The sequence below is a fragment of the Falco peregrinus genome, chromosome Z, assembly GCF_023634155.1.
Source record: "Falco peregrinus isolate bFalPer1 chromosome Z, bFalPer1.pri, whole genome shotgun sequence".
In the NCBI taxonomy this organism is placed as follows: domain Eukaryota; kingdom Metazoa; phylum Chordata; class Aves; order Falconiformes; family Falconidae; genus Falco; species Falco peregrinus.
The window spans coordinates 31,743,439-31,771,390 of NC_073739.1; the positions used below are offsets into that span (position 1 = coordinate 31,743,439).

The window sequence follows — 27,952 nt, forward strand, 5'->3', positions numbered from 1 at the left end:
TGATCGGTGTTTCCTCCCCGCCCCGTGGAAACGCACACGGCAGCACCGTTTCGGAGTTGAACCGGGGGGTCTGGTCTCCGTAACAGGTGGCAGTAAGAGGAGGCTTTGAAACAGCCAGTTGTAACTGGCGCGTGAGATGGGGTAAGGCAGGAGATCTCCTAAAGTGCTGTTGGTCCCCAGGGCAAAGTAGCCGAACTGAAGCCACTCGTTAGGAAAAGCAGCTGACCCAGTGTTGCAGGTTCATAATCCAGGGCCTGCTGAGACGCTTTAGAGAGGGGAGGGTTAACGACAGCCAGAGCACATGTGTAGTAAGGGCCATGTGCACATCTGCATCAGTGCTGTATGTTCAGGGAGGTGGGAAACTGTTCCGTGTGTGGTGGGAAGGGTTAAAGTCTTTAATTTTGGGGTGCTTAAATTGAAAGGGCGGTAGGTGTGTCCACGCATTGCAGTGACTCTGTGGAAAGAAGAATGGTGCCAGAGCAGCAGTGAGGGAGTGCGGAGGCATGGCTGCAAGTTGAAAGGCAAGGTGCGGGGCGAGGAAGAATTGGGCCCGCGGGTGGTTATTCTGTCACTTGAGCGGTGTTGTTTCCTTTGGGAAGTTGCTTGGCCTCTGCGCTTTCCTCGCCTCTCTGCCTTTTTTCCTGCCCTTTCTGTTTTAATGGCGCAGTTGGAGACTTCATTTGTTTCTGCCAGGATGTTCATCCAGTAACTGGAGTGCCTAGTTTGGTTGGTGCCTCTGGGTATTACAGTAATAGAGACTATAGTAACATCATAATGGAGGGGAAAACCCAGAACAACCTAGTGGAAGGTTGCTTTGGGCTGTAAGACTATGAATAGAACAGAAACGAAATGGAGAAAGACGTACCTAGAGGCAGAGAGGATATCCAGCAGTACCTAGGTGAAAGAAAAAAGTTAGAAAATGCAGAACATTCTAAAAAAAAAAGAGAAAGAACCAAGATGGGCCTAATAAGAAACAAGGTGTATTAAAAATGTGCACATACGAATGACAGAAACCTCAAAAGAGTAAATACTGTTTTGTAAGAGGCAGAGCAGATGAGAAAGTCACTGTTGCTGACCTGCAGAGTCAAAGGTTGCATTGCGAGTTCATTAGATACCGAAAGCTCTCCAGGGGCAAAGGGCACTTGAGACACAGGTCTTGAAGAAATCTGGTTTATCAGCTCTGCTGTTTGAGCAACGATTTGGACTTTTTGGTCAAGTTTTGCCCAGAACTAACATGTAATGAATGACCTGCCATCGCCGTTGCTTATCATCTTTACCAGCTATTTAACATGCGTTACAGGCAAGCCAGACCCTGCGGTATCGGCTTATTTCCTCAGAGTGGCATAGCAGGACAAGAAACAACAGTGGGCTTCTGCGATGCCCACCACTGGATGGAGCTGGTCCAAGAATAGCTTGCTGACGGCATGGGTAGTGCAGCAGATAGGAAAGCTATCCCTCTGCCCTCGGGACTAGGTTCTGCATTCTGTCTGAACCTGTGTGTTGCTGGGTCTGTGGACTCCTTCTAAAGGCTTGAGGAATGGTAACTGAGAAAAAGCAAGCTATTTGAGGAAGCTGAAGCATATTCCAAACAAGTCGTGTCATTAATGAGAGCAACTTGGGAGTCTGCCAACTCGGGAAGCTTGAAACCCATGAGTGTAACTGAGTTTTAAAATGACGGACCAGACCAAAAAACCCATTTGGGATCACAGCATATCCTCCCATAAGCTGTACCAGGCTTCTGATCTGCCTCCAACCACTCCATTCAATTTACTGAACTACACTCTCGTTGTGGCATGCCAGCGTCAGTCCTCTCAGCCTCAAGGCACACTGAAAGCCTTAGTCAGGCCTGCAAAGGCAGGATTCTTGCCTTAGCCCGGATCTGCTTGACAGCATACGGCTGGTTCGTAATCAGTGGAAAGTGTTCATGTTACAAGTCTAGTATCTGTGACGACACTTCACAGAGAATATTAACACCCCACACCAAGCTTCTACTTAAAACTGTCTCCAGCAGCTGGGACCTTTGAGAAGAGGCAACAAATCGGATGAGACCTGTGATGAAGCACAAAGAGCGGAGGATAAATAAATCCGTCATGTCCCAGCACTGCAGTGTCAGTTACTAGTTTGTGCCTTGGGAGGAGCCTGGTAGCTCAGGGAGAAATCGGAGCTCTGTGGTGCAGTATGTGCAGCAATAGGTGGGCACTGCTCCAAATGGGCTGCAGGCAAGCGTAGCTATGGAGGAAAGGGCACAGAGCCAGCATGGCAGGGGTCACTTAAACTGCCGCAGAGGACTGGATTCAGGCTGTCTAGTGGGTACCCTGCTGAGCCTCTCAGGAAGGCTGCAGGCATGACCTGCTGTAGAGTAAGGAGATGAGTTGTGTGCACAACGTCTTCGTGATTTCTATCACTCATGCGTTTCAACTGAGGCACATCGGGTGTTCCCTCTGCCTCCTCTGGGATTCTTCCTCCCTCCGCTCCCCCGGGTGAGCACCACCTTGCACCCCCCTGCCCACCGCATCTGGGTTACAAGCAGCAGATCTGGTGCTTTCCAGTGATTGTGTGTAAATACAAGTACATGTGAAGAACCGTGGAGGTATCAAATATCTCTGTGTTGATACAGTTGTCTCTGAATGACATACGCGCGTTATAAATACAAACCTTTGGTTCTTGCGTCTGTACTGGGTGGAAGAATATCGGCTCTGCTGTCAGCCAGCAGCACCACCCTTTCAGAGTAAGTACCCTTCACCACTGATAGCAAACGTCAAAACCTGCATAAAGAGGGCCCAACCTCTGGAAGCGCCGGGCTGGCTGACAGGACTGTTTCCTGATCGCTGCGCACTGCCCTGCGGAGATGCCTCGGCAAGGCAGGGAGCGAGGCATGGTCTCTGGTCTCGGACGGGATGCCCGCCGCAGCTCCGCGCCCGAGGGATGAAGGATGCGCTTCCTCCCGGCAGCCGGAGCCGGCTCTCCAGGCGCTAGGGGGTCTTCCTGGCTGCCATGACTCATTTCTTTTTTTGACAGCCCCCTGGCTCGATGCAGTCGAAGCCCTTGTCAGGGTAGCACCAGCTAAGATAACGGCACCGATGCGAAAAACATAAAACCGCAGGAAGAACAGTTACGCTGACAGCGACAGGCCCCAGAGAATGCCGGGTTTATTTCGTGTGTGTGTGTGTGTGACAGAGGGGTCATGCAGCGCGAGACGTGCAGCAGGAGCAGTCGGGCGGGGTGGAGGCGATGGCGCTCCCAGGCCGATTAGCCCTCTGCGTTCCGTGTTCAGGGCCCTGAGGACCCCCAAAAGAGCCGCTCCCCCCGCCCCCGGCTGGCAGCGCGGTGGGCGGAGGGAGCCGCAGGTCCGCGCCGCCCCGCCGCGGGGCCCCGCTTCGCGCTCGCCCAGCCCCCGCCCCGCCGCCCGCCCCGCACCGGGTGGGTGCACCAACCGAAAGTAAAAAAACAAGCCAAGAACTACCCCAAAGCCCCTCAAACCCAGCCGGGGCGGGACGGCGGCGAGGCGGGAGGAGTTCGGCGGGGTGAGTACAGCGGGGTGCCCGGCCGGGGCCGGCGGGGCGGGAGGGGCGGCGTGGGGGGCAGGCGCAGCCCCGGCTGGGATGCTGAGCCCGCAGGGATGCAGCGAGCGGGGCTGGCAGGAGAGGCGGCGGGGAGAGCTGGTGGGAAGTTCGGCAGGACTTGAGGGGAGCTGCTGCTTCCGCAGGACAGGCGGGAGCGGTGATTTATGCTTCTTCCCTCCAGCCCACAAGGCGTCCGCTCGGCCTGGCCGAGGTGGGAGAGCGCTGTGAACTCACCTTTGCCAGCAGAGCTGGGACAGGACGGAGCCTTGTGTGGCCCATCCCAAGCACGGAGCGCATCGGCCCGCTGGTTAAAAGTACCGAGTGTTGGGCACTGCAAGTGCAAGAATGAAGCCGTGACACAGCGCAATACCCTGGGGCGGCTGGTACAGCATACCCATGGCGTGGGCAGTTCCCCTTCTGGAGGAATACCTGAAAATGGAATGATCGCTACAACTTTTTTCCACAGGGTAGGCTGTAGGGGAGCGTTCAGTGGGTCATCGGAGTCTTACTTTTTGCCGTGTGCAGGGTAGGACATGTGGTATTAGAGATACTGTTCTGCTCCAGGGTGTGCCTTGAGTAGATCTTGCCAACACAGTTGTGTACAGAATTCAGCCCCTTCCCCTCCTGGTGCCCCATTTTAGCTATAATGCAGGAGGCACAGAAGATACGAGGGGTTTATAAAAGATCCCACCTGACGTGAAAAGCGCTCAGCTGGCAGCTGCGCACTTTCATGCCCACACAAAACCTTCAAAAACTCTGTCCTGTGCAGAGCAGAACGCTCCCAGCATAGTTTTGTGTGAGGTTTTACTAAAAGGCTTTTCTGACGGTTGATGGGAAGATATGAACTCACATTGTGGTGGAGACAGAAAGAGGATCTTTTTTTTTTCCCTCTGGCTGCCAGCACCACAGAGGTAGTACCTTGGCAGGCAGTAGTTTTGGGACCTGTCCCGTTTTGTCAGGTTTTTGGAAATTTGTGAGTGGGATTAGGATGGGGGGAAAGCTGGCAGGTGCACACACACGGGGACAATACAATGATATCCAACTGATTTTCATAGAAACCCAGCCTGAACTACATGAGGCATGTCTCTGAAAGAGATGAGTTATAAAATAACAGTTTATTAAGCATTTTTTGTGTGTGTCTTTCTGCTTTCTGAGCTTTCAGAATACCCACATTTTCAACCTTTACTCCTCTACATTGAGAAATAAAGTCTTATCTTACTCCCAACTTCTTTTTTTTTTTTTTTTTTTTTTTATGACAAAGCTGGAATTTGCACCTACTCCTGTTGCCAGGAGTTAGGATTTTCACACAGCAACATCCAGCATGTAGCAAAACACCGTGAAAGCTAAAAAAAAAAAACCATCAGGGATGGGGAAGTGTTATTTGAGGAGAGGCAGACCAACGCTGATACACATTACAGGGGAAGGGGAACTTGGTAGATTTAAATGTTTTAAGGTGTGGAGAGAGTTTGTGTTTGTGCTGTGTTTTTGTGCTATATTATGTTACTTTCTCTATGCATTGGGCTAGATACACTGGTGAACAGAAGTCCCAGAAGACTGCAATATATTAAGTCCCAAGAGCAGATAGTTGTGTGCCTCCCCCATGAGCATTTTCAGGGCTGCCCAGAGAAGGACAGTCCTTTACTGGTCACCTATTTGTAAGTCTGCTGAAAAGCAGCACAGTTTTCCCTTTGAAACTCAGGAAAACGTCTTCCCCTTCCCACACAGGACGGAGTCAGCGTCTCTCTATGCTGACTACAAGGATGAGAGGATGTGTGACCCTGCTTAGAGAGGATGCCCAAGCCCAGGATGACCAGAAAGAGAGTAGATGCCTGGGGCTGTGCATGAGCCTGCTGTTCTGTGCAGGCTGCTCTCTGGATACCTGGCTCAAAATGTGGCTCTGGCACCTACAGAAAGCTACAGGTAGACATCAAACTAAATACAGAGCCTAAATAACACAGAGCTTGAGTAAATACAGAGAAGTGTTCTGTATTGATGCTGTGCCCTTTTTCAGCAGCAGTCACCATGAAGAGGAGTAAGAATAGAGTGGGGAAGTCCTGCAGCAAAGGCTGAAGACTTTAGCCAAGCTGGCCTTCCTGATGCCTAGAGCTGACCGCTCTGGCAGGCCTAGCAGTGCAGCATGATTAAGATGAAGAAGAAACTGTGGGCGTCTTGCTTCTGCTTTGCAGCTGCCTTTTTCCTTATGGTGACACTCCAGGTACAGGGGCAAGGGTGTGGGGTATGCATGAGATCACTTTCAAAGAATGATGTAATTCTGGCAGGTGAGAGAGAGCATTGGAGGCAACAGACATTTTCTGTAGAAGTAAGTGCTGTAAGAGGAGTTAAAGAAACTCTATCAGCAGCATTGGCCTGGTGGTAATAGCTGTCTCCTGAAGCGACATTATACAGTGAACACCTTTCTTGCGTGGCTCCTCAGCTCCTGGAGTTGTTTCTCAGGAGTAGTGTATAATACCATGTCATGTTGTGTTGCCTCCATCCAGCATTGCCTCCTCTGTTCATGTGTTTGAATTCATCAGGCAGGGAGGCAAGGTTGGACCCATTTCGTTCTAAAGTGGCAGATGGACCAGGGAAATCTGAACACATCAGCAGCTGTGATGGAAATCTGTCCATCAGTGCTGGCTCAAAGGCTATTCTTAGGAAATCCGGTAACTGGTCATTAAAAAAATGCATGAGAGAAAAATCAATGTGGAGGCATATTAATTTGTGGCTGATTACCCTAGATTTTTGTTAGAACAACTTTTAGACAAATCAAATCAGCCTTGGTTGGCAGTCATGAGCCTTTAGGAGACTTCAGCTGTGAGAGGGCCAGGATCTGCCCCAGAGTTGTCTTTCTTCTTGGCCTGTGCTCTGAACTGAGGCTCTGGTTCAGACTGGTACCTCAGATCACTACCATGGAGCCAGCAGGAGGAGACCCTGTGAAGCTCTCCCATGCAAGCTTCCTGCTCCAAATTGGTGCGGTTTCTTGGGGACGGTCACTGACACTGGATGGTCACTTTCAGTTCTGTTCCCCCGAACAAGGCAAACAAAGGTGATATGGCTGCCCTTGCACAGGAGCATTGCTAGCAAGTCTTTTAGGACCTTTATTGGGAGAGTTCGTGAGTTTGCTGCACCTCCACAGCTTAGCAGGTTTGGAGTTGATTAGAGGTTCCCTGTGCCTAGCTGGGGTTCTTATCTCGGAGTATTCACTGAATAGTGACACTTAATGGTGCTGGGACTGCTTTAGCACATGAGCTGTCAGTATAGTTGGGGTGTACCAACCCCCAGGAATTCAACAAGAGCTACTAGAAATTCTGTGCAAATATAGAGGCTCCTTAAATTCTGCCAGGGTAAGAAAGAACATGTTCCTGGAGAAACCTGACTATGAGGTAGTTGTAGACTTATTTCAGTTACATTGCTGCAGTTATATAGTATTAGACATATGCATCTTTTCCCCAGCTAGTATCTTGTCCACTTGCCAACACAGGAGTGTTTTCTGCACTTTTCTGTACAGCTGCACTTTGCACAGCCTCCTGTGTGTGCTGTCCCAGTGTCCCATGCTGCACACAGCCTATTTAGTCCAGCTACAATCAATGTATTTTGCTACACAGTGAGAGGGAATGACACAGAAATCAGCAAAATGAATGCGTACAGTAAAGTTATCGGGAAAGATAAATATTTTCAAACAACTTGATATAAACAATGCTTTCCCACTTTCCAACATCCTCCTTCAGAGCCACCTGACAAGGGGAAGTGCTATGGTCAAAGCTGTCTGGTGAGTTTGAGTTCCCCTGTCATTCTTGCAGCTGTTCCTGGCATTATACACTGCCTGTGAAGATGCACACAAAACCCCCATGTGCATTGTAGCAGAAAGGTCTTTGCTCCACTAAAGCGAAGAGCAGGATCTATGTATCCTGTGGCAGTACCTGCTGGCACCATCTCTTGTCACTTCACTCAACAGACTGCTCTGTCCCAGGACACTTATGGCAGGTACTAGCTGTAGATGAGTGGTGGCTTCACGGGCACCAGAAATACCCTAGGTTTTCTGGGAACTTCTGTCTCATGGCAGATGGAGAGCAGTGTTAGGGGCGAGTTTTTAAGGTTCCTCATAGAGTTTCAGATCTGTAAATGATGGTTCATACTGGTAGGTCTTTTACTTCTCTGCATACAGATGGGATTTTTTTCCTCTAGCTAGCCATGAAGTTGTAGTTACATTGTCTGTAAGACCTGTCTGCACCTAATTTATTTGGTCAGTGGTTTAAAAATTAGTAGGAGTGAGGACAGATGGCCACACTGAAAACTTTGTGGCGTTTTTTTTACAGCTGATTTCTAGAAGAAACCTGGCTACAGACAGGCTATCCTCAGTTTTGTGCTTTTTCCAGGAAGAAAGCAGAAGTTGTGTTGTTAATCATATGTGATGTGGCCATATCTCAGTATAGAAATGTGTTTCTCACCATGTCCTTACAAATTCACATTAAAATTTTTGCTGTTCTGACATAAGATCACCCGGATGTGGCTGCAGTCAGTGAAATGCATCCACTTTGATTGACAGAAACTTCATATGCAGACTTAGTGCTTGATGCTTAAACTCTGATTTGTCAAGCAGATGTCCCGGCTAATGACAGTGATGCACTGTGATATGTATGTTTATTTCCCTGAAGGTTATCACTGAACTGGGCAGTTCAGAGAATAAGGTGGCAGTAATCTCCAGTTTACGCAGTGGCCCATTAAAACCTGTGGAGAGACACAGTTTTCAGTTTAAGAAGCAGGAACTTCACAGCAGCTTCAAGACACAGTCTGATGTAAATCACTATCCTGTCCTGCTCTGGTGGTCTCCCCTGACTGGTGAGACAGGGAGATTGGGTCAGTGCGGAGAGGATGTTTGCTTCTTTACCATCAACAAGACCTACCAGCACAATCAGATGACAAGAGCATTTCTGTTCTATGGTAAGAATCTGTTTCTTTTTAAAGGAGTAACTTTCTCTCCTGCCCAGTTACTTTCCTTTAGAAGTTAAGTATTCTAGGTGGCAATCACTGAGAGCAGGAAACTTGTGCAAAAAATTGTGCTAAACTTAACCTGGTGCTGAATACAATCAGTAGAGATCCAGAGATGCACACTCTGTACAAGTACTCTGAAAAGTGACTGTTCACATCTGTGGTATGACTGTTGCCTTGTCTCATGCTGCTTTCCAATCACAAGTGCTCCCAGTTTATGGGAAAAAAAGATAATTTCCCACAGTTGCCAAGTTATGAAAAGACAGCCTGAGATCAAGCCAGCTTTTTACAGTCTTCTGGCTTGTCACCCGTAGCAGAGGTTCTGCAAGGCCTTTGTTGCACTGTGCAAGTCTTTTGTCTTAAAATAATGCCCTCACTGGTAACTGTGCAGCTCCCTTTCCTCATGCGCTGAGAGATTGCTAGCAGACTGTAAATGGAAAGTGGTGAAAGAAACCTATTGATTCTGCACAGAGAGCAGCAGCTAGTGCAACCTTTTGAGCTGCTCTGGCTTTGCCGCCTCAGAAACTTCCCGCTACATGTACTGTAAAGTGAGTCTACAAAACAAAAGATGCATCTTTTAAAATGGCCTTATTTTGTTAATTTTATTCTTTTCCCCCACATGGTTGCTTTTCAGAGAAAAAAATGTGTGGAATATTAGGTGGAAAAATAAAGCCAAATGCTTTTCTGTGACTGGTGGGTTCAGCTGCTTTGTCTGAAAACAAAGTAAAAGAATCCTGAATCTCATTCACTCAGTCCGGATACATGTGAACTGGAAATATAGGAAAGAAGGGCCTTTAGCTTGGTTGTTAACAGTGAACCAAAAACTTGTAGCGGCTAATCTTTTCAGAGCTCCAAGTAGGTCAGCTTTCTCAGTTGATAATATAGTGGTCAAGCATGAAAGAGAAGGAATAACAGCAAATGAATGAGAAGCTGACCCAATTAAAGACAAGGAAAGCTGGGTCTGCATCACATGAAAGCTGTAAAGTGTGGTGGTTTTGGTCTCTCATAGTAATTGTATTTGTTTCAGGATTAGAAGGACTATTATTGATCTTTTTTAGCAGGTTTGTGGATGTGGTATACTTACTTGTTTTTAAAGCAATATTTGTATTAGGCAAAAGACTCTTCCTGTAGTTTTTTTTTTCTTTTTCTGGTGATGCTGGCTATGAACTGTGTAAAGACAAGTGTCAAAATATGCAAAAATGTTACTTATTTTTAAACCACAATAAGTGATCCCACAATGCTAAAACCTGCAAAGACAAAGGTGGTAGATGATGTGGAAGGTGAGGAAAAATGCTGCATCAGCACAGAAAAAGCTTCATACAGACATGCACTGGCCTTGATGAACTGAGTTGCGGGCCTGTAAAAAGGCAGATTTTGGTGTTCCAGTATTTCCCCTAAACAGTGCTGAGTGAAAATTTGAACATCTGCATTTCCTTGCTAAGGTTGGATCAGGGCACAGTTTTACCTTCCAGAGAAACTGCATTAATTTTCCCTGAAACTTTGGTCAGTGAGCTAGTCAAGAGAAGAACGATCCAAAGCTTAGGAAAGATATTATGCAAAAATATGGGATACAGATGGTTTCTCGCAGAACTGCTTTGCTAGGAACGTATTCTTTTCTGTGGCTTGTCCTGACTTACTGTCCTGGCTAGCCTGGGAAGCCCTTAGCTGTAGGTGATTACTTTGTCAAGTGCCACCATCTCCTGTCTGGAAGTGAGATGTGGCATCCACTTTGCTAGATTTTGTCTCTGCTTTTGGGAGGGGTTCTCAGCTCCACCTTTCCAGTGTCACATACTTCACAGAGTTTTGTGTGTAGCATGAGCTATCAATGCAACTGAGTCAGCATGAGTTGGATCTGATGCTATGTTGTCAGAGCCTCAGGGATGTTGTTCCTAAGGGAGGAGGATGTCCAACTTTTCTGTGCTGGAGTGTTGAGTCCTTGGAGTATGAATCCTGAATGAAAGATGTCTCCTAAGCTGCAGAACTTCTCCTGACAGCATCTGTCTTTCCCTTCTGCACTTTGCCACATATCTAAGATTTCCTAATTAATAGTTTGGAAGTTGAAATTGCTCATAATTTTAGTCATGTTGTGCTTTATCCCCTCATAAACCTCTTTTGTTTCCTTCATCTTATGGTGTGGGGAACATGCTGATGTTACCTCCCCTTTATTCCTTAAAAGCTTTTTGTCTTCTTGCTGGACTGAGATTGATTAAGTGCGATATTAGAATCAGTCATTCTGATGTGCTGTGATCTATAGTACATTTTTCTTTGTTTCTGTTTGCCTAATTCTGTCCTTGTTTAGTAAGTTTTACATGTTAGATTTCTGTCTCTCTCTTATCCCTTTCCTTGTCTCATTCTTTCCTGCACTGTCCTTCCCTCTTCCCTGCAATACTACTTTGAAGAGAGAGCACCCTTGTGAGTGGCAGAGCTATGCTATGGTTTCAATTAAAAGTGTTTCATTATTGTCTGTACGCACTGCTGCTTCTCTTCTGGGCATCACTTAGAACAAAGTGTTTTCAAAACCAGATGGACCTTATAAGCTTCCCTGTGAGAATTTGATTGACTTTCAGTTTTCCTCACCTTCTTGTATCCCTATAACAAACACATCAAAAACAGAGGCAGCAAATAGCATTTTTCAGTGGGTGGCACAGCCCTTCATCCTTTTAGTGTTGAGGGCTTGGGACCACCCTTCAGTGGAAAATGGAAGGTCACATACCTAGCAGCCTTTAAAAAACCCACCTGGTACTCTTGAAGGGTCTTGCTCTATAGGAGGTTTTTATGTTACTGAGAGCTAACACCTGTATTCACTGCAGCAGTTATAAGGTCACCCTTGGAGTCACCTTGGCAAGCTTGTGCAGCCACAAAGACTGGACATTTTTCCCCCCTTTCTTTATATATTAGTTTTATATCAAAATTCTGTGTTAGACTTCTGCTAGCGCCTCTTTTTTCCTGTCAGTAGTTTGAGGTCAGGGGTAGAGCAGAAAGTGAAAACTTATGAGTGTGACTGGGACGGTAGAATATGTTGTCCAAAATGAAGGGATCTGTGATGTTTTCTAAACCAGCTGATCACTGTTTCAGTTTATGAACCTCCCTTGCTTGACAATACCAGTTAAAAGTTTTGTATATTCAGTGCTTGTACTTAAGTAAAAACCAGATACAATTATAAGACAGTGAGGAAGCATCTTGACAGAGATTCACCAGCTTTTCGTTTAATCTGCAATAAGGCTAGTCTTGTGAGCGTAGCTCAGCAGTAATAAAAGGTGAGCAAGGGTCAGGTTCATGAGCTCATATTTTGAATTCAGTTTTGCACAGACCAGCCTTTGAGAAAAGGCTTCTAGATTTGTACTAAAGCTTCCACCACAGCTTTCCTAAGTGGTTCTGGAGGCTCCCTTTCCTTGCAGGGAGGTGCAAGCAGCTGTAGTGGTCTGTTTTTAGAGTTCAGACATGATCATTTTTCTACTATTGGCATTCGTTCTTCTGACAGAAGCTACTTCTTTGTGTATCTGGTAGGCAGCTGTGATACTTTACCTCTTAATTCTCTCTTTGATAAACTAAATAGATGGCCTTCCAAAGTCTCTATAGTCCGATGCCTTCCCAAGACTTGAAGTCATTCTTGTAATTTTTCTCCTTAACCCTATCCAATATTTTAGAATCCTTTTTGTTGTTTTGCTACTAGAGTGAAATTGAACCCTGCAGTAGCCATTTCCCTCACATCACAGATAGAGACAATACCATCTGTTCGCCTATTTACAGAACCAGGGGATTATTAAGCATCTTATTAATCTCATTGCAGTACATTAAAATTTAGAATTCCTGGTGAGCCTTTGGAATGAGAGGCCTTTAAACTGATGCAACCTGAAAGTAAACCATTTCTCATATTAACTCCTGATCCCCATTCTCTAGATTCTTGTGCTGCCAAAATTCAGTTTTATCTGTTGTAACACTCCTCTGTCTTTGCATGAATTGCTCTCTTTGCAATAATGCCTTATAATGTCATAAATGCAATGGTTGTAGGGTTGGTACTAAATTAAAACTAGACTTCTGTGTTATTGTAGTTAGTGTTGCATGATAGATAGGCGTAGGCTAAACACAATCTGCTTTTGTCTAGGTACTGACTTGAGTATAGACAGTCTACCCCTCCCTCGTAAAGACTATCATGATTGGGCCCTTTTCCATGAAGAGTCACCAAAAAACAACTACAAACTCTTCCATGAACCGACCATCACCTTGTTCAACCACACTGCAACCTTTAGCCGCCATTCCCACCTACCGCTGACCACTCAGTACCTTGAGGGTGTAGAGGTTCTGAAGTCATTGAGGTACATGATCCCAGTGCAGATGAAGAACAGCCTGAGGAAGAGGCTTGCACCACTTGTATATGTGCAGTCTGACTGCAACCCTCCTTCTGATCGGGACAGCTATGTGCGTGAGCTAATGTGCCACATTGAAGTAGACTCTTACGGGGAATGTCTGCATAACAGAGACCTTCCCCAGCATCTCAGAAGTCCAACTGCCATGGATGATGGGAATTTCTCTAAAATACTGGCACAGTACAAGTTCATTCTCGCTTTTGAAAATGCTATCTGTGAAGATTACATCACTGAAAAACTCTGGCGGCCGCTGAAGTTGGGAGTGGTACCAGTATACTTTGGGTCTCCCAGCATTGTAGACTGGCTTCCTAGTAACAGGAGCGCAATCCTGGTATCCAGTTTTTCACACCCTCGGGATCTGGCCCACTATATCAAAACACTGGATACAAACGATCAAGAATATGAGTCCTACCTACAATGGAAGCTGAAAGGGGACATTTCCAACCCAAGACTGCTTACAGCAATGAAGGAACGCAAGTGGGGAGTGCAAGATGTCACCCAGGACAATTACATAGATGCCTTTGAGTGCATGGTGTGTAACAGAGTGTGGGAAAATATCAGAAGGGAAGAAAAGGTACGTGTGTCTTTGTCCTTGTGTCTCAGAGAGGCTTTAAAATGGCGCTAGGCTCAGATTTGTCCCAGGAGGTTTGGTTACTAGATTTCTGGGCAGCCTACAACCACTGGTATTGGTGCCACTGGGTTGTGCATTCCCTGTCAAAAGGTGTTGGCAGAAGATACAGCTGCTCAGCCAGAGCATGTTCCTCATGCTGCTGCAGTGCTTGAGCTCATACACATTGACTGTTGAGCTGGTAGTCATTTCAGCAGAACGCTTGATTTATTCAGGGAGAAGGTTTTTATCAGGCTACAGAAAGTAGCCTAACTTGCTGACATGCTTTAGATGACCTGGAACAGTTGGCAACAGGTTGCCCAGAGGGGTTGTGGGATCTCTGTCCTTGGAGATGTCTTAAGACTCAACTCAGTGCTGCCCTAGGCAATTAGATATGATTAGACCTGTTTGGAAGAGGCAACTCGACTAGATGATCCCTGGAGGTCCCTCCTGACTTAAATACTCTATGACTGTCTGGGTCTACATATGTGTTTGGGTACATTCAAACCTGTAGTGACAACATGCCAGTGCCTGTGGCCACACTTGGTGACTAAACATTGAAACATTGATGTTTGCACCTTTTTTGCACAACATTGAGGTTGTGCATTTGTGAGCAGAACTGGACCTGTTCCTCCCAGTCTAATTCTCTTGAAATTATGCTGATAGAGACTAGCTAGAAATGGCTGTCTTACCAGGAAGCCCAGCACTGAGATCCCAGCAGTCTTGCAAGGGTGCCAGACATGACACCAGAAGGCCATTTCAAAGGCACCATGAGCTGTTCAGTCTCCTGAGGCTACTAACTGTGGAGGAAAGCTGATGTCACTCCATGCTTCAAAAAGGGCAAGAAGGAGGACCCAGGAAACTACAGGGCAGTCAGCCTCACCTCCACCTGTCGAAAGGTGACGGAACAGCTCATCCTGGATGTCATCTCTAAGCATGTAAAGGAAAAGAAGGTTATCAGTAGTCAACATGGATTCACTAAGGGGAAATCATGCCTGACCAGCCTTCTGTGGTGGAATGACCAGCTGGGTAGATGAGAGGAATGCAGTGGATGTTGTCTACCTTGACCTCAGCAAGGCTTTTGACACTGTCTCCCACAACATCCTCATAGGTGAGCTCAGGCAGTGTGGGTTGGGTGGTGGACAGTGAGGTGGATTGAGAACTGGCTGAATGGCAGAGCTCAGAGGGTTGGGATCCGTGGTGCAGAGTCCAGCTGGAGCCTCGTAGCTTGCGGTGTTCCCCAGGGGTCAGTGCTCGGTCCGGTTTGGCTCACCTGACTCATCAGTGACCTGGATGAAGGGACCGAGTGTACCCTCAGCAAGTTTGCTGGTGACACAAACTGGGAGCAGTGGCTGACACACCAGAAAGCTGCGCTGCCATTCAGTGAGACCTGGACAGGCCAGAGAGCTGGGTGGAGAGGGACCTCATGAAGTCCAGCAAAGGCAAGTGTAAGGCCCTGCACCTGGGAAGGGACAGCCCCAGGCACCAGCACAGGCTGGGGATGACCTGCTGGAAGGCAGCTCTGCGGGGAAGGACCTGGGAGTGCTGGTGGACAGCAAGTTGTCCAAGAGCCAGCGGTGTGCCCTGGTGGCCAAGGCCCATGGGACCCTAGGGTACATTAGGAAGAGTGTAGCCGGCAGGTATAGGGAGGTGATCCTCCCCCTCTGCTCTGCCCTGGTGAGGTCACATCGGGAGTGCTGTGTCCAGTGCTGGGCTCCCCAGTTCGAGAGAGACAGGGAAGTGCTGGAGAGGGTCCAGCAGAGGGCTGTGAAGATGATGAGGGGACTGGAGCATCTCCCTTGTGAGGAAAGGCTGAGAGAGCTGGGCCTGTTTAGCCTGGAGAAGGGAAGACTGAGGGGGGATCTTATCAATGTCTACAGATATCTTAAGGGTGAATGTCAAGAGGACAGGGCCAGGCTCTTTTCAGTGGTGACCAGTGACAGGACAAGGGGCAGCAGGGACAAACTGAAACACAAGAAGTTCCATCTGAATATGAGGAAAAAATTCAGTACTTTGAGTGTGACAGGGCACTGGAACAGGCTGCCCAGAGAGGTTGTGGAGCCTGCTTGTTGTGGAGATACTAAAAAACAACCTGGACACAGTTCTGTGCAACCTGCCCTAGGTGAACCTGCTTTAGCAGGGGTTTGGACTAGATGGTCTCCAGAGGTCCCTTCCAACCCTGACCATTCTGTGGTTCTGTGATTTGGCTGGTATAAACAGAGCATTACTTGGAATTAAACTGAAGCTAAAAGCTCTCACCACATACATTTCTGAACTGGTGGATACTCATTTTAATTGCTACGTTCCTATAAGGTTTCCAGGTTTACATAATACCAAGAGTCAGTAGCCATTTTTTAAACTCTCCATGAGCTCAGTTATCAGCATGAATAAAAAAAACACCTTTCCAGTAATGAAACTGGTCAGTGGCTCTAGTATCCTACAGCTGTCCTATATCCATTAGGCCATCTTTCAGCTGGTCAGAGTCTGAGCAATACACCATATGGTCAGCCAGTAGCAGGGAGATGAAGAAAGATTTGAAGTTGCTAAGGTGAGCTGAAGTGCTGGGGAAAGCAAACTGCTAAGTGTTACATTTAACTAGGCTTTTCTGTTTGAGTCTGGTGCAAATCTGGACAGATGTCCTCTCTTTGAGTTAGGAATACAACCATGGAAAGGTGTAGAGTAGGTTAGATACAGATACCCCTTCCACATGCTTTTGTGGCTCTCTAGTCAAGAAGATTATGAAGACGAGTTTGGTCTCCTGGTCTATGCATCCCTTGTTTTTTCTCCTAAAAAAATTATCTCATTAAGTGTGTGCGTATTTAAGATGAAAACAGAATAATATGATGGAAATAGAACTCCTTGCATTAGCATTTCATTTTGGGTGGGCTGGTGCTGCTCATTCGCAGCCAAACCTGATCTGAGATTCAGGCTTTTGTCAGCATAACTGGCCTCATCCCAGACACTGGAGGGAGCTTCCCTTCTGACACCCACAGGGACATGGCTAGAGCCTGTAGCGGGAAGGAAAATGCCATTGACATGCTTTGATAGTTTACTAATGGCATAGCAGCTTTCTTCTCTGTCTGCCAGCATCCCTGAATAACCCCTTTTATTTTCTCTCCGTTGCCAGGGATGGCTGCCCCAGAGATGGAATGCTCAGATTAACCATCTGAGCTGCCCCAAACCAGAGGCTTTCAGGTTCTCATCTTCAGACCCTGGTTGGACTTCTCTCCAAGAGATGTGGATACCGAGCTTTGAGCAATCTAAGAAAGAAGCCTGGGCGCTGAGGCATCTGGTGGAAAGGAACAGGAATTTTACAGCTCAAGAATTTTGGATGCTTGTATTCAAAGAATGAACACAATCACCTGCACAACAGTGTGAGCTCCTCAGAGGAGTCTGTAGAATTTTCTTTTGTAGGTCACCTTATCATATGTGGGATTGGTAGCCACAGGAAGTAGACCTGTAAGACTGAACGTAGTCTGTTCAGTACTCAAGGGGTACTAAGGAAGGCTAAACAATAGAATCACCCTATCAGGTGATATGTGTGTATATATATGTGTGAGTGTGTGTATATATATATATGTTCAGTAATATGTACATTTATATTAATTGTCATTACCTCAGATGTTTGAGCATTAACGCACAAGTCAAGGTTCTCAAAGCCCTGTTTTAAGCGCACAGCTAATTCCCATGAAACAGATGGATCTCCCTCCATCTTTAAGTATGCAGCTATGTCGATAGCCTCAGGACCCTTTTTTCCCCAGTGCTCGACGACCCTCCTTTGCTGCATTGATAGTCATGAGCTGGAGAGCAGCTGACACCATTGCACTGGTACAGCTTCTGTACTACTTTGGAGGTAGTGGAAAACCTTGGGACTGTGTCCCTGGCTAGCTGTTTATTATCAATTTTCCTGGCATCAGCAGATTTAGCAGGGACTTGGCAGGCTTTGTGTCCTGACACGAGTGCCAATGTAAAGTGCATTAGTGCTTGGCACAAGAAAGCACCATCTGTTAGTGTCCAGGGACAGATTGAATGAAAAACGTGCTGGCTCAGACTTACCCACCATCTTTTGCTAAAAATAAGCATAGCACATGAATATCTCCACTCCCCAGAAGTGGGACTGGCCTTAATCTGATTTACCTTCTTGCCTTTCTGATGGTGGACTAGTGTTATGGATGGACCATGTGTGAACAGGGAATTACATGCTTGAAAGGGCAGGGATAAAATGGAGGGTCCACTGATGCTGAAGAGTCTTCAATAGGCACAAGGAGCGGTAGGCAAGCACCCTTCCTATTTCAACACAGAAAACCCTAATTTACTTTGACTGACAAAGAAAAAACTTAGTGATCCTGGTCATCACTTGCCAAAGGGCACAACCTTTGCCTGGCTTGCAGATTGTTGCAGTTCTCATCCCAAAATCTTGCATCCTCAGTCTATGGAGGAGTCAACTTCCACAGGGTCCACCAAATGGCATTATTTGGGTGGAACCATTAGGATGAGAGACTGTCATTCATACACATGCCCATGTATGTGCAGATACACAGGCAGTTATAACTACTAATATGGAGTTCTTCACATGGCTGGAAAGGCAGATTTTCACCTGTCTGATAATTTCCATGCAATTGTTCCTTGTAGTAGGCTATTTTAAGACTGCTGTCAACCATCTGGCTGTTTTATGAATTAGTAGCCATGGGGAAGGATGTGAATAGCATTTACACGACGAAATTCAGCTGCAAAATTTACTTACCTTGGAAAAGTTTTCTCACCAGTAATTTTCTCACCAAATAGATGAATTTTTTTATTACTTTTAAGTTTAGCAAGAGAAAGAGCAGTTTTGTGGCCATAAACCACGTAGTATTGGTCATTGCCTCTATGAGCACATACTTAGTTTTGATTAAGCAAAACAGTCCCACTGAAATATCTCACCACTAGTGTTTCGCCAGTGTGGCACACAGCATCTCTTGGACATGTCTTAAGCTATTTCCCCAGTGGTCTACAGTGCAAATGATAACTAAGCTCCACAAATGAAGCCCTTCCAGAAAGTGGCATTAACACTAGACTTACAGGCTTTACCAAAACGGAATTGAGAGCTGGACATAAACCCAACATTTGCAAAGGGAACTGCTGAATCCCCACCTGTTGCCCCAGGATGGCACTTAATAACTGCAGCATGGAAGACTGCCTCTTTTTCTTGGTGATATTCTGCTGCCTCCTTTGGCAAAAATCTCAAGCCGTGTTGTTTGAAGACCTCAGGAGCTGCACAACTGAAGATTTTTTTTTTATTTTGATTCCAGGGTGGAATCTGTCAGATCCTGAGCTTCCTGAGCAATCTGGTAGAGTGATATCCAAAGGGATGAGGCATATTTATCTCAGTTTATGGCATGTTATTATCCTTCATTTTACTTTGGTGGAGCAGGAGGGAAAGGAAGATTGAAGTAACTGGTTTACAACCCACATTCTGAAATTTCAAGTGGTCAGCAGCAGGCGTTTCAGAAGTAACATCTTCATCCACTGCTATACACAGTAGAAAGATGAGTCCCCAAAGCAGCTGGCTGAAGTGCTCTAGTTGTCACTCAGCCTTACAAGATCTTCTCACAATGCATCCTTTCTAGAACATTAAGCTCCTGGCTCCCACAGGCTAGAGTCCAGAGCAACCTAAATTTGGCCTCTTGGTATTTAATCACCCTCTAGAGCCTTTTCTCCTGTTTTGGGTGGAGGAAGTCTTAGTGAACAATACTCTGGGAGACTTATGGCAAGATTTTGTGCAGTCTAATAAAGTGTAAGAAAGACTGACCGTCGTGAACTTTTAAGTTGATCTCTCTTCTCCCCCTACTGCTCCGGAAAGGAATAAGCAGAAGCAGTTGACGAGCCTCTCTTGTTGTTGTTGTTAGTTGATGTACTAGCCTTCCTGCCGTGTACAGGTTTGTAATTCTAGCCAAGAGAGGAATCCAGTTTGTTTGGCAGGCTTATGTATATCCTGGATGGCACAGCCCTTTCTTTTTTGTTTTCTTTTTGCCTTAGAAAGACAATAGCAAAACAGTTGAGAAAATTTCTGTATTTCCAGCAACAAGAGCTGATTCTGGATGAGTAAATGCATGCTTCCTAACCTCTTGCATAGTGGTAACAAGCTGTTCTGATTTCCTCTGTTGTGGGTTATAACGTAGACAGCTCATACAGGGCTTGCATTTATTCCTCTGAACCCATATCTATCAGCTCTGCTGGAATTCATACGTATTAGTGGCCTCTGAGTCTGCAATGGCATTTGCATCTGAAATACAAAACCTTAGGACCAGTCTGCCCCTTCAGAAGATGCCTGTGTTCAGCTTGGAGGTGTCTCTGGGAATTTGCAGCAGTGCTGATGGGGCTGGAAGAGCCTGGGGAAATAGGCTCTGGAGGCCAGCCATGGACATGGTCCTCCTTCTTCCTCTCCCTGATTTTTCCTCGAGGAAAATCAGGACTCGGGCATGGAAAAAGGAGAACAGGAGTTGCTTTTATCCTTCTTACTACAATCCCCTGGCCTCTCTATTTTCACTACCTTCCACCAGCTCCCCCTGACATACCTGTGCCCTTGTGCCTCCCATCCTCCATGGCATCTGGTTGTGTAGGGAAACAAAACACAAGGGGGTTGTTTTTTCACTGCAAATGTCTGCTCACACTTCTCCACTTTATTTTTGCTGTGTCAGAGGCCTGATCCTCCTCCTGTCCTCCTTGGGTTCTGGCTGCCTGTCCCTGAGGCCATCTCTTAACCAGTGCAGTGATACCTGGGATCAGGCTGCAGGGAAGCCACTAAGGTGAGTGTGAGAAGGAGCTGGCAGAAGCCTCACCTGGGGCCTCCCCTGTCACACCAGGGCTACTTTTGAGGTCTTGATCCTTGTCTGTGCTGTGCTGTGCCATGTTCTGACTGGCCACGGTGCTGACTCTGACCAATGTTCTGGACTTCTGTCTCAATCCTGACCTGCTTCGTCCCTGTGAACCTGCTGGGCAATTGCTGAACTGTGGCTGGCCCTGCTGTCTGTCACCACGCCTGCCCTGCCTGCATGCCTAGCCTGTGGTGCAACATCCTCTCCACCCCTGTGGGGATGCTGCACAATTGGCTCCACTCCCAGCGGACTTTTTGTGCCAGTCAGGGGCCCTTCCAGAAGGTATTGCTGATGGGAAAAGTCCCCTGGCAATATCTGGCCCTGCCATCACGAGGCTTCCTCCAACTGTCTAAGAGTTGCTTCATCTCTTGGTGAGCTGGTCCACAGCAGATGCCCCCACCCGACCCCTGGTGTTGGCCCATTCCCTGACTGTACCCGCAAACCCTCGACAGCCACATCCCCTGTGTCATGGCAGAGTGCTGTGCAGTTGGGCTGTCCTGCACCTGCCATGCCCTGCCTCCTCCTTGCCTTCCTGCATCACTCCGGTGATGGCAGCTCTCCTGGTACATCACTTTGTTCCCCAGTGTGCACAGACTTCAGGTTCAAAATTTCATTCCTCCTCTGGCCACTTGATCCATTTATCCCAGACTGTTTCATTTTTGCATATTTGTTTGCTTCAAAACACACTTGTCTTGTTTCATTTTCTTTAGGAGGGCCTGGTGGGGTGGGGGTGTTAGCACAGGTGGAAGCAGATCATATGAGGTTGCTGTGCTCGGCATACATTAGTGTCACAATGCAGTATTTACCCCAGAAAATGAACAGCAAGCCAATGACTGGGGAAGTGGTTAAAGAAAAGAAATGTAAGGAGGACTTTGACTGTGTTCACTTCAATGCAAGACAAGCCTCGATCCTATGCTGTGGGTGCACAACTGTGCGTTGTGGGCTTCAGAGGTCAGATCCTAGGTTTCCTACCGCTTTCAGCATTTTACAGAGAAACAAAGCCAAACACTTGCTTGTGGCAGGCATTAAGGAAAGCTGAAGATCTCAACGCTGGTAACAAACATTTGCAAAGCACGTGATGTTCTGCTTTGTCAGCAGCACGGCCGTAGGCTGACATGAAATACAGTGAGGGTGGCTGTGTGCTTCTGTAGAAAAGCATGTCACTGCTGTGTATGCATGAGATGAGTGGTGGGGAGGTTTCATATGGCCAGCAGAGTAGAACCACGCACTGCACAGCTCTGTGGAGACTGCTCAGGCAGTTAAGAGAGGTTAAAGCCAGGCGCTTTTTGTGTAATTAACGGAAAAGGAAAGCTTGTCTGAATTGCTTTTCACAGGAGCACTTTCTCCAGCAGCAGCAAGGATGGAAGGCCAGGTAGTGTGGAGTGGTGTGCTGCTGTGTCTTGCTTGTCTGATATTCCCCCCTAAGTCTTTTTAAACTATTGTTACAGAACCCTCATGTGCAGACCTTGTTTTTAGTGTGTCTTTTAAATTCAGGGTTAATGAATTAATTATTAAAAACCTGCAGCCATTTGCTGATCTCTTAACTCCCTGGCTTTGGAAAAAGATAGGTCATGGAGACAGCTATTTTGCATCTAATCAATCAAATGTCTTGAAAGCATTCTTGTTTAATATATGTACATATATTCTGCAGGGAAAAAAGTCCCTGAAGATTGCTAAGGTTGCAAAATAAAGCAGAGTGCAGAACAGTTGTGTAACTGGTCTTTTTAAAAACTGGGGGTTTGTGCTGAAATATTATGGGAAGTTGGGGCACCACCAAGCCAATGAAACCAAGTCCACTTTGGATTCTCAGTCCCATCCCAAAACCACAGACACAGACACACACACACACAAATTACTTACCTTCTCCTCCTGCTTCCTTTCACTTGCTGTCCATCCTGAACCTGGAGTGAGGTGAGAACCTGGAAAAGGACCATTGAAAGAGATGTAGCCAGAAGCAGTATCCTTCTGCCCAGGCACAGGGGAAACACCTGGCATCTCTAACCTGTGGGGCATTTGACTTGCCACTCTGTTAGTCTTCTCTACGCAACCCCCCCCATTAAACAGCAGGAGGCTGTATGTTGCTTTTTGATGGCTTCAGACAGAGCAACCTTCCTGGGCTCTGAGTGCCACCTTTCTTGGGCTCTGGGTCACCTGTGTATGCAGGCCTGTGGTCCCACGCTCCCCAGGCTAGGAGGAGTAAGTGGGGCAGTAGGCTCAGAAGACTAAAACATGCTAGGTGCAGCAGGTCTGGGGAAGATTAAGCAAAGCCATTGCTGTTTGGTGGGCTTTGCTGCAGGCTTCAGGGCTGCTTGGCAGCTTTGTAAATCTCCCTTTCAGTGCTGTGTGCTGCCTGGCTCCTTCTGGCCAAACAGCAAGTGTCTTTTGGATGGGGGGGGGGTGTGTCTCCTTGGACCTCTGGTGGACACTGGCTGCTGCAATCCTCAGGGCAGGGCAGGGTCCCAGGAGGCAGTTAGAGGTGCAGCAGCTACAGCCTGGAGATGGAAGTGACAGTGCATCAGCAACAATCCAGCAAGCCTTCCAGGGTCATGAGACTTGGAAGATAATTGTATTCTTTTCCCCTTTGCTGGCAATCTTTCTGAATGTTTTGGTGTGCATGTTTTGCAGTTCCAGGTGTTTCTTTAGCATGGGTAGGCCTCAAGAATACCTTTCTTCTTTATGGATGAAGAAATGCTTTTGTACTGCACTCCTGTCCCAGCTGTTGGCATGTTGAGAAAGGCACTGTACAAACCGTCCAGCAAGACCTGTGACAAACCCAAGAGACTTTGCAGTCAAGGTATAGCTCCCCAGGAGGAATCATAGACTCACTATAGATCTGTTATCTCCAGGATCATGTGTGCCTTTTGTAACTATGCCACAAAACTCTCACTTTGCATAAATTAAACTTTCCGTGGAGTGTAAATTATTAATGCACTAAAATGTGCTGCTAACAGTTGTGTGCATTTAAAGCTATTACTCACTGTTCCTGACTGATGCATTTGGTTGTTTGCCATTTTCCCGGAGTCAGCAAAAACACATCCTTTCTCCCCCATGCTGTGTATTTTGTGGAAAGACCACAGAAACCCAAAAAGATCCATTCCAGGGATGGGAGCAGTACACACAAACTCCCCTGTAATAATGGAAGTAGATTCAAACTCTCATCAGAAAAGGCCCCTTCATTGCCTAAAAAAGCTTCATCATAGAATTAAAGGAAACCCATTCTTCTTCTGTCTGAGAGGTCAGAATTAGGCTGTCTGACCTAATGACTAGGGTCAAAGCCCACAGCCAAAGCCTGACCAGGAATCCAGGCAGCAGGCAGCAGCCACAGGGACATCTTGACTCTCACTGCAAGTTGTGGGTCACTCAGAGGGTGGTGTGACAGAGCGACAGCACTTCTGGCTTGCTGAAAAGCCTTGCTCTGCTTCAAATGAGTGGCCCCCACAGAGAAACTGGTCCCAGACCTTTGGGCTCTCGAGGCATGGGGACAGGTGTGCAAGACAGCTTTGTGGGGATCGTTGTCACTGAGGGAGGGTCCCTCTCTGTGCTCAGTAGTGCTTCTTGCTCACTGGGCTCCACTCTTTAAAAATAGGAAGCAAAGGCTTGAAATACCACCTGTGACAGTCAGGGCAGGTCCAAAGGAAAGGGAAGTTCTGCCCCCTTTCATTGATAGACCTCCTTCCCTGCTCCTCAGACTCCTGCAGGAGGTCAGCCTGTCTGACAGGGTGCTTCTTCTGGTGGGATGAGATGGTCACTGAAGAAAGTGGGAAAGAAGATGAAGGGAGGATTGAAAGAGGTGAGGTTGGAGAGGTATAGCCTGTATGGCAGAGGAGCTAGCCCCATGCACTAAAGGACACTGGTTGTCACCACAGAGCTGTTTTTAAGATGCCCCATGGCATGCAGCATTAAGACTTGCTCTTGTTTTGGCAGGGTCAGCTTGCCCAAGAAGGGGAGAAGTCCCCCAGGAGAGGCAGAGCAACTTTGTGTGCTGGCTCCTACTAGGCAAAGATGCTCCCCAGGGACAGCCTCATTGCTGTGACTGTCAGTGGTGGCTTGGAAGTAAATCGGTATTGCTTTTTGGGGTTTGTTTGGTACAGGCAGAGAAGTTAGTGACCAAGAGGTGTGAAGGCTGAGCTAAACTTGCTGATAACACACCTGAAAACTTCTGGAAGACAGCTTTGAGCTGTTCTTCAGGTAGGCCAAGTTGGGTTGGACATGCTGACGTGAACCTGTCTGCGGCGGGGTTGCTGCTCAGGTGCCTATGGCATCAGAAGGAAGTAATCCTGCTTAGGAGTCAGCTGTGGCCATGTCTGCAACCCCTGTGACATGGTCTGTCTGGAGTGCCAACTCCTGTTATGAGGGATATTGCACTACCATAGAGGTTGAAAACTGAGGTTACCACAGAGCTGGAAACATGCAAGTGAAGGCAAGGAGCTGTTGTGACTAGAGTGTGTGTAGTTCAGTTGCAGTCAGGGTTACCCCTGTCACACACTTTGCCATACGGCTTGTGGCTGGCATGTGGAAAAACAGACCTCTTGCATCCTACACAAGGAGGTCAGTGGTAGTTATTAAGGTAGGAAATGCTGTTAAATACATCACCTAAACCTAGGTTTAGAGAATCAAGGAAACAAATAGATGCAGATGCTCCTGAAGAAGAACTCACCTTTTTGGAGTGTGCCCAGCTCAGAGATGATGGACAGTGATGTCCACACACTTTGCTATTATTACTGGATATTTAAGAATCCTTTTTTAATGAAATGATCAGTCTTTTCCCACTGCCACAGGAAAGGCTGTTGAAACTCACCAGGTGTGGTGCAAACTGCTGCCACACCAGCCCTGCACTGGGTAGGAGGCTACATACATACACATTGTCGCCACCTCTGTATGTAGCGATGTTACTTTGTTCACACAAATACCAAAACTCACTTGTGCAGCTGTGACCCAGGTTGTGCCATCTGTGGTAGATCTGCTAATCAAACCTAATTAAAGCTACATCCAGCAGCACAGGGAAATTTGTCCAGTAACCTGGTAACAGAAAATAAAGCGTGAAGGAATCATGAGTCACTGGATCCTAAACCCCTGTGCATACTGCTAGGGCATTTAATCCTACTCAGAAGTTGCTGTATATCATCAGAATAGTATAAATGTAAATTCAGGGTAAGGGCTCTTTAATGCTTGAAACACTGGCCCATAGTGTGGGAGCTGGTGGGAGTACCAGGACACAGAAGACTGTAAATAATTGTTATGCTGGGTGGCATGGTGGGAGGATGGTGGTGGCTGCAGAGCCAACCACTTTTGTTAGGCAGGGTTACTGGGGGTATATCTGTGCCCTATGCTACAGCTGTTCCAGCATCCTGTCTCCCACTTGTCCAAAATGCATGCCTGCTACCTGACACCAGGGCTCTGCTCTAGAGTGAAAAATTCCTAGCTGGTCAGGAAAACAGCTCTGCAGCTGCTGGTAAGGTCACAGGGGAGATATCCGGAGTTTTTCGTATAGGAGCAGCAACAGTGATCTAGGCACTATGGAAAGCTGCAGGGCTATAGAAATTTTTACTCTTATGGAGAAGTAGATACGGCTGTGAAGTCAGGCTAGAGAGATGACTCCTTGCCTCTTCACTCTTGAGGGCAGTATTTTGCCTTTGAAGTCCACTCTAGAATCAGTGGAGAGCATCCAGAGGCTGTACTGCACCTGTTTTATACCTTGTCATGAGCTGCTGTGTAAAGGTACTCATACCTGTACTCACGGAAAGGCCACCAGAAAGGCATTTCTCATTTGAGTGGAGGGGCTCAGCTTCCTGAGGACATTTCCTCTGTCTGTGGCCAGATCCTAAGGAGCCAGAGAATATTATCTTTGGTAGCTTCTTTTCAGGCTCTTTGTAGACTCAAGCAGATGTCCTGCTGGAGTAGCCCTTGCTAAGGACATCTTCTTTGGAAAGGAGGCTGCGCAATTCCACACCTGCAATGGAAACTTCTGAATACTTTGCTACTTTGGAAGTCCACTTCTGAGACCCTGAGTTTCTCTGTAAGGGGACCAAACAGTACATTTCTTGCATGTGATTGTTGTTATTTTGGTGGGTTTTTTTGTCGTTTTGTTTGTTTAATTCATTGGTTGGTTGGGTTTTTTTGCTTGGCCCAGATATGCAGGTTTGCAGGGTCAAAGGTGTTACACTATTTCCTCAGAGGGAGCTGTTGGCAGTGTGAGGTCAAATCTCAGTCCTCTGACGATGCCTTCTTTCCCTCTGTCACCTGTGGCTCTGCACAGAAGTGACTCAGACTGTCACAGTGCAACATGGGATTTTGCAGCATTTCCCCATGGAACGTAAACATTGCGTCTTTGAGGGTTGAGCAGAGGGATCAGGAGCAAGTGCCAGGCTGCTAGTGGAGAGGAAAGTAGAGGCAGAACTGTGTCTTCCCAAAAAAGGCACTGAATGCTGAGCCCAGGACCATGAGCAATGCTCCCTCTTTTCTCAGGCACCACTTGCTGCTGGGGGACTGGAAGACCTGACCCACTTAGCTCCCACCTCAAACCGTTTGAGTCAGGGATGCCTCAAATGGTTGCAGCCCACTTGAGCTCTTTCTTGCTGTAGGTGGGAACACTGCTTGGTGAAAACTTCGATTTGCTCTCTGGCACCCCAGCTCCTGAGTGCTGGAGAGATTCAGGCACCATGCTGCAACCAGTGGATGTGATGGAGCAGGATGGTGCAGGGCCACACACCCGCAGCTGGCTCCCCTCCCTGCTGCCAGGCAGGGACAGATGTGTCCCCCGGTATGTGACAGACCTGCTGTGCTCAGAGGAGGCCCTGAGGTCTGCCCCAATGTGGGCTGGATGGCAGCTGTAGTTCATGAGCCATGGTGGGTGGGTGGATGTAGCCTAATTTTGGGAGATACGAGGTCTGTCCTTTGGTCTGCCACAGGTAGTGAGGGTGACTGTGGGTACCCAAAATACTGTTCTGTGCATCAGCATCCCAGTGCCCCAGGCAGCAGCGAGACTGGCTGTGAAGTTGTCCCAGATACTTGTTAACAGATGGGGCAACATAACCTTGAGAGATGACGGGACTGACTCAGCCCTGCGGATGCATTTCATGGTCAATACATCCTGTGTCGATTAGCCTGGATTCACATCCATGATGCCTCAGCCAACCGCATCCTCAGAACCCATATCAATATTTAACATCCCCCACCCCTCCCCGAGGAGCAAAACCCACTGTTCCGGCAAAAGCCCCGCGGTGCCCCCGGCGCTGCCCGTGCGGGGGCGGGGGGCGGCAGCGCCCGCGCCGGGCTGCCGTGTCCCGCGGGGCCACCAGGTGCCACTGCAAGGCAGGGCACCGCCGCCGCTCCGCCCCCGGGGAGCTTTTCCCTCGAGGTGTCGGTCGCTCTGGGATCTCGCACCCCTGTGGAAAAGGGTGGACATCCCACACGGCGGGGTTCGAGCTCTGCATCTCGTTCGGCTGCGAAGAGAGAGGGGCTGGCCCTTGCTGAGGGGGCTATCTCGGCTGAGTGCTTGGGCAGGAAAACGAAAATAGCGTGATCCTTCATATGAGAAAGCTTATGGCATGGCCACTTGTATTTCCTGCC

At 47.5% G+C, this 27,952-nt stretch overlaps 1 protein-coding gene across 4 annotated transcripts; it reads left to right on the forward strand.

Moving 5' to 3' along the window:
- Positions 1-61: 61 nt before the first annotated feature.
- Positions 62-22,087, forward strand: FUT10 (fucosyltransferase 10). Of its 4 annotated transcripts, XM_055790844.1 has the most exons (7): positions 62-141; positions 1,301-3,524; positions 3,745-4,030; positions 5,578-5,778; positions 8,219-8,504; positions 12,658-13,493; positions 16,654-22,087. In XM_055790844.1, the coding sequence occupies exons 4-7, from the start codon at positions 5,701-5,703 to the stop codon at positions 16,876-16,878; spliced, it is 1,425 nt and encodes a 474-aa protein (XP_055646819.1). In that variant the 5' UTR covers positions 62-141; positions 1,301-3,524; positions 3,745-4,030; positions 5,578-5,700; the 3' UTR covers positions 16,879-22,087. The 4 variants fall into 4 exon arrangements, with proteins under 4 accessions (XP_055646819.1, XP_055646820.1, XP_005232893.1 ...); XM_055790845.1 differs by lacking the exons at positions 62-141; positions 3,745-4,030 and having other exon boundaries at positions 233-3,524; XM_005232836.4 differs by lacking the exons at positions 62-141; positions 1,301-3,524; positions 3,745-4,030 and adding an exon at positions 5,303-5,483 and having other exon boundaries at positions 5,575-5,778.
- Positions 22,088-27,952: the final 5,865 nt, after the last annotated feature.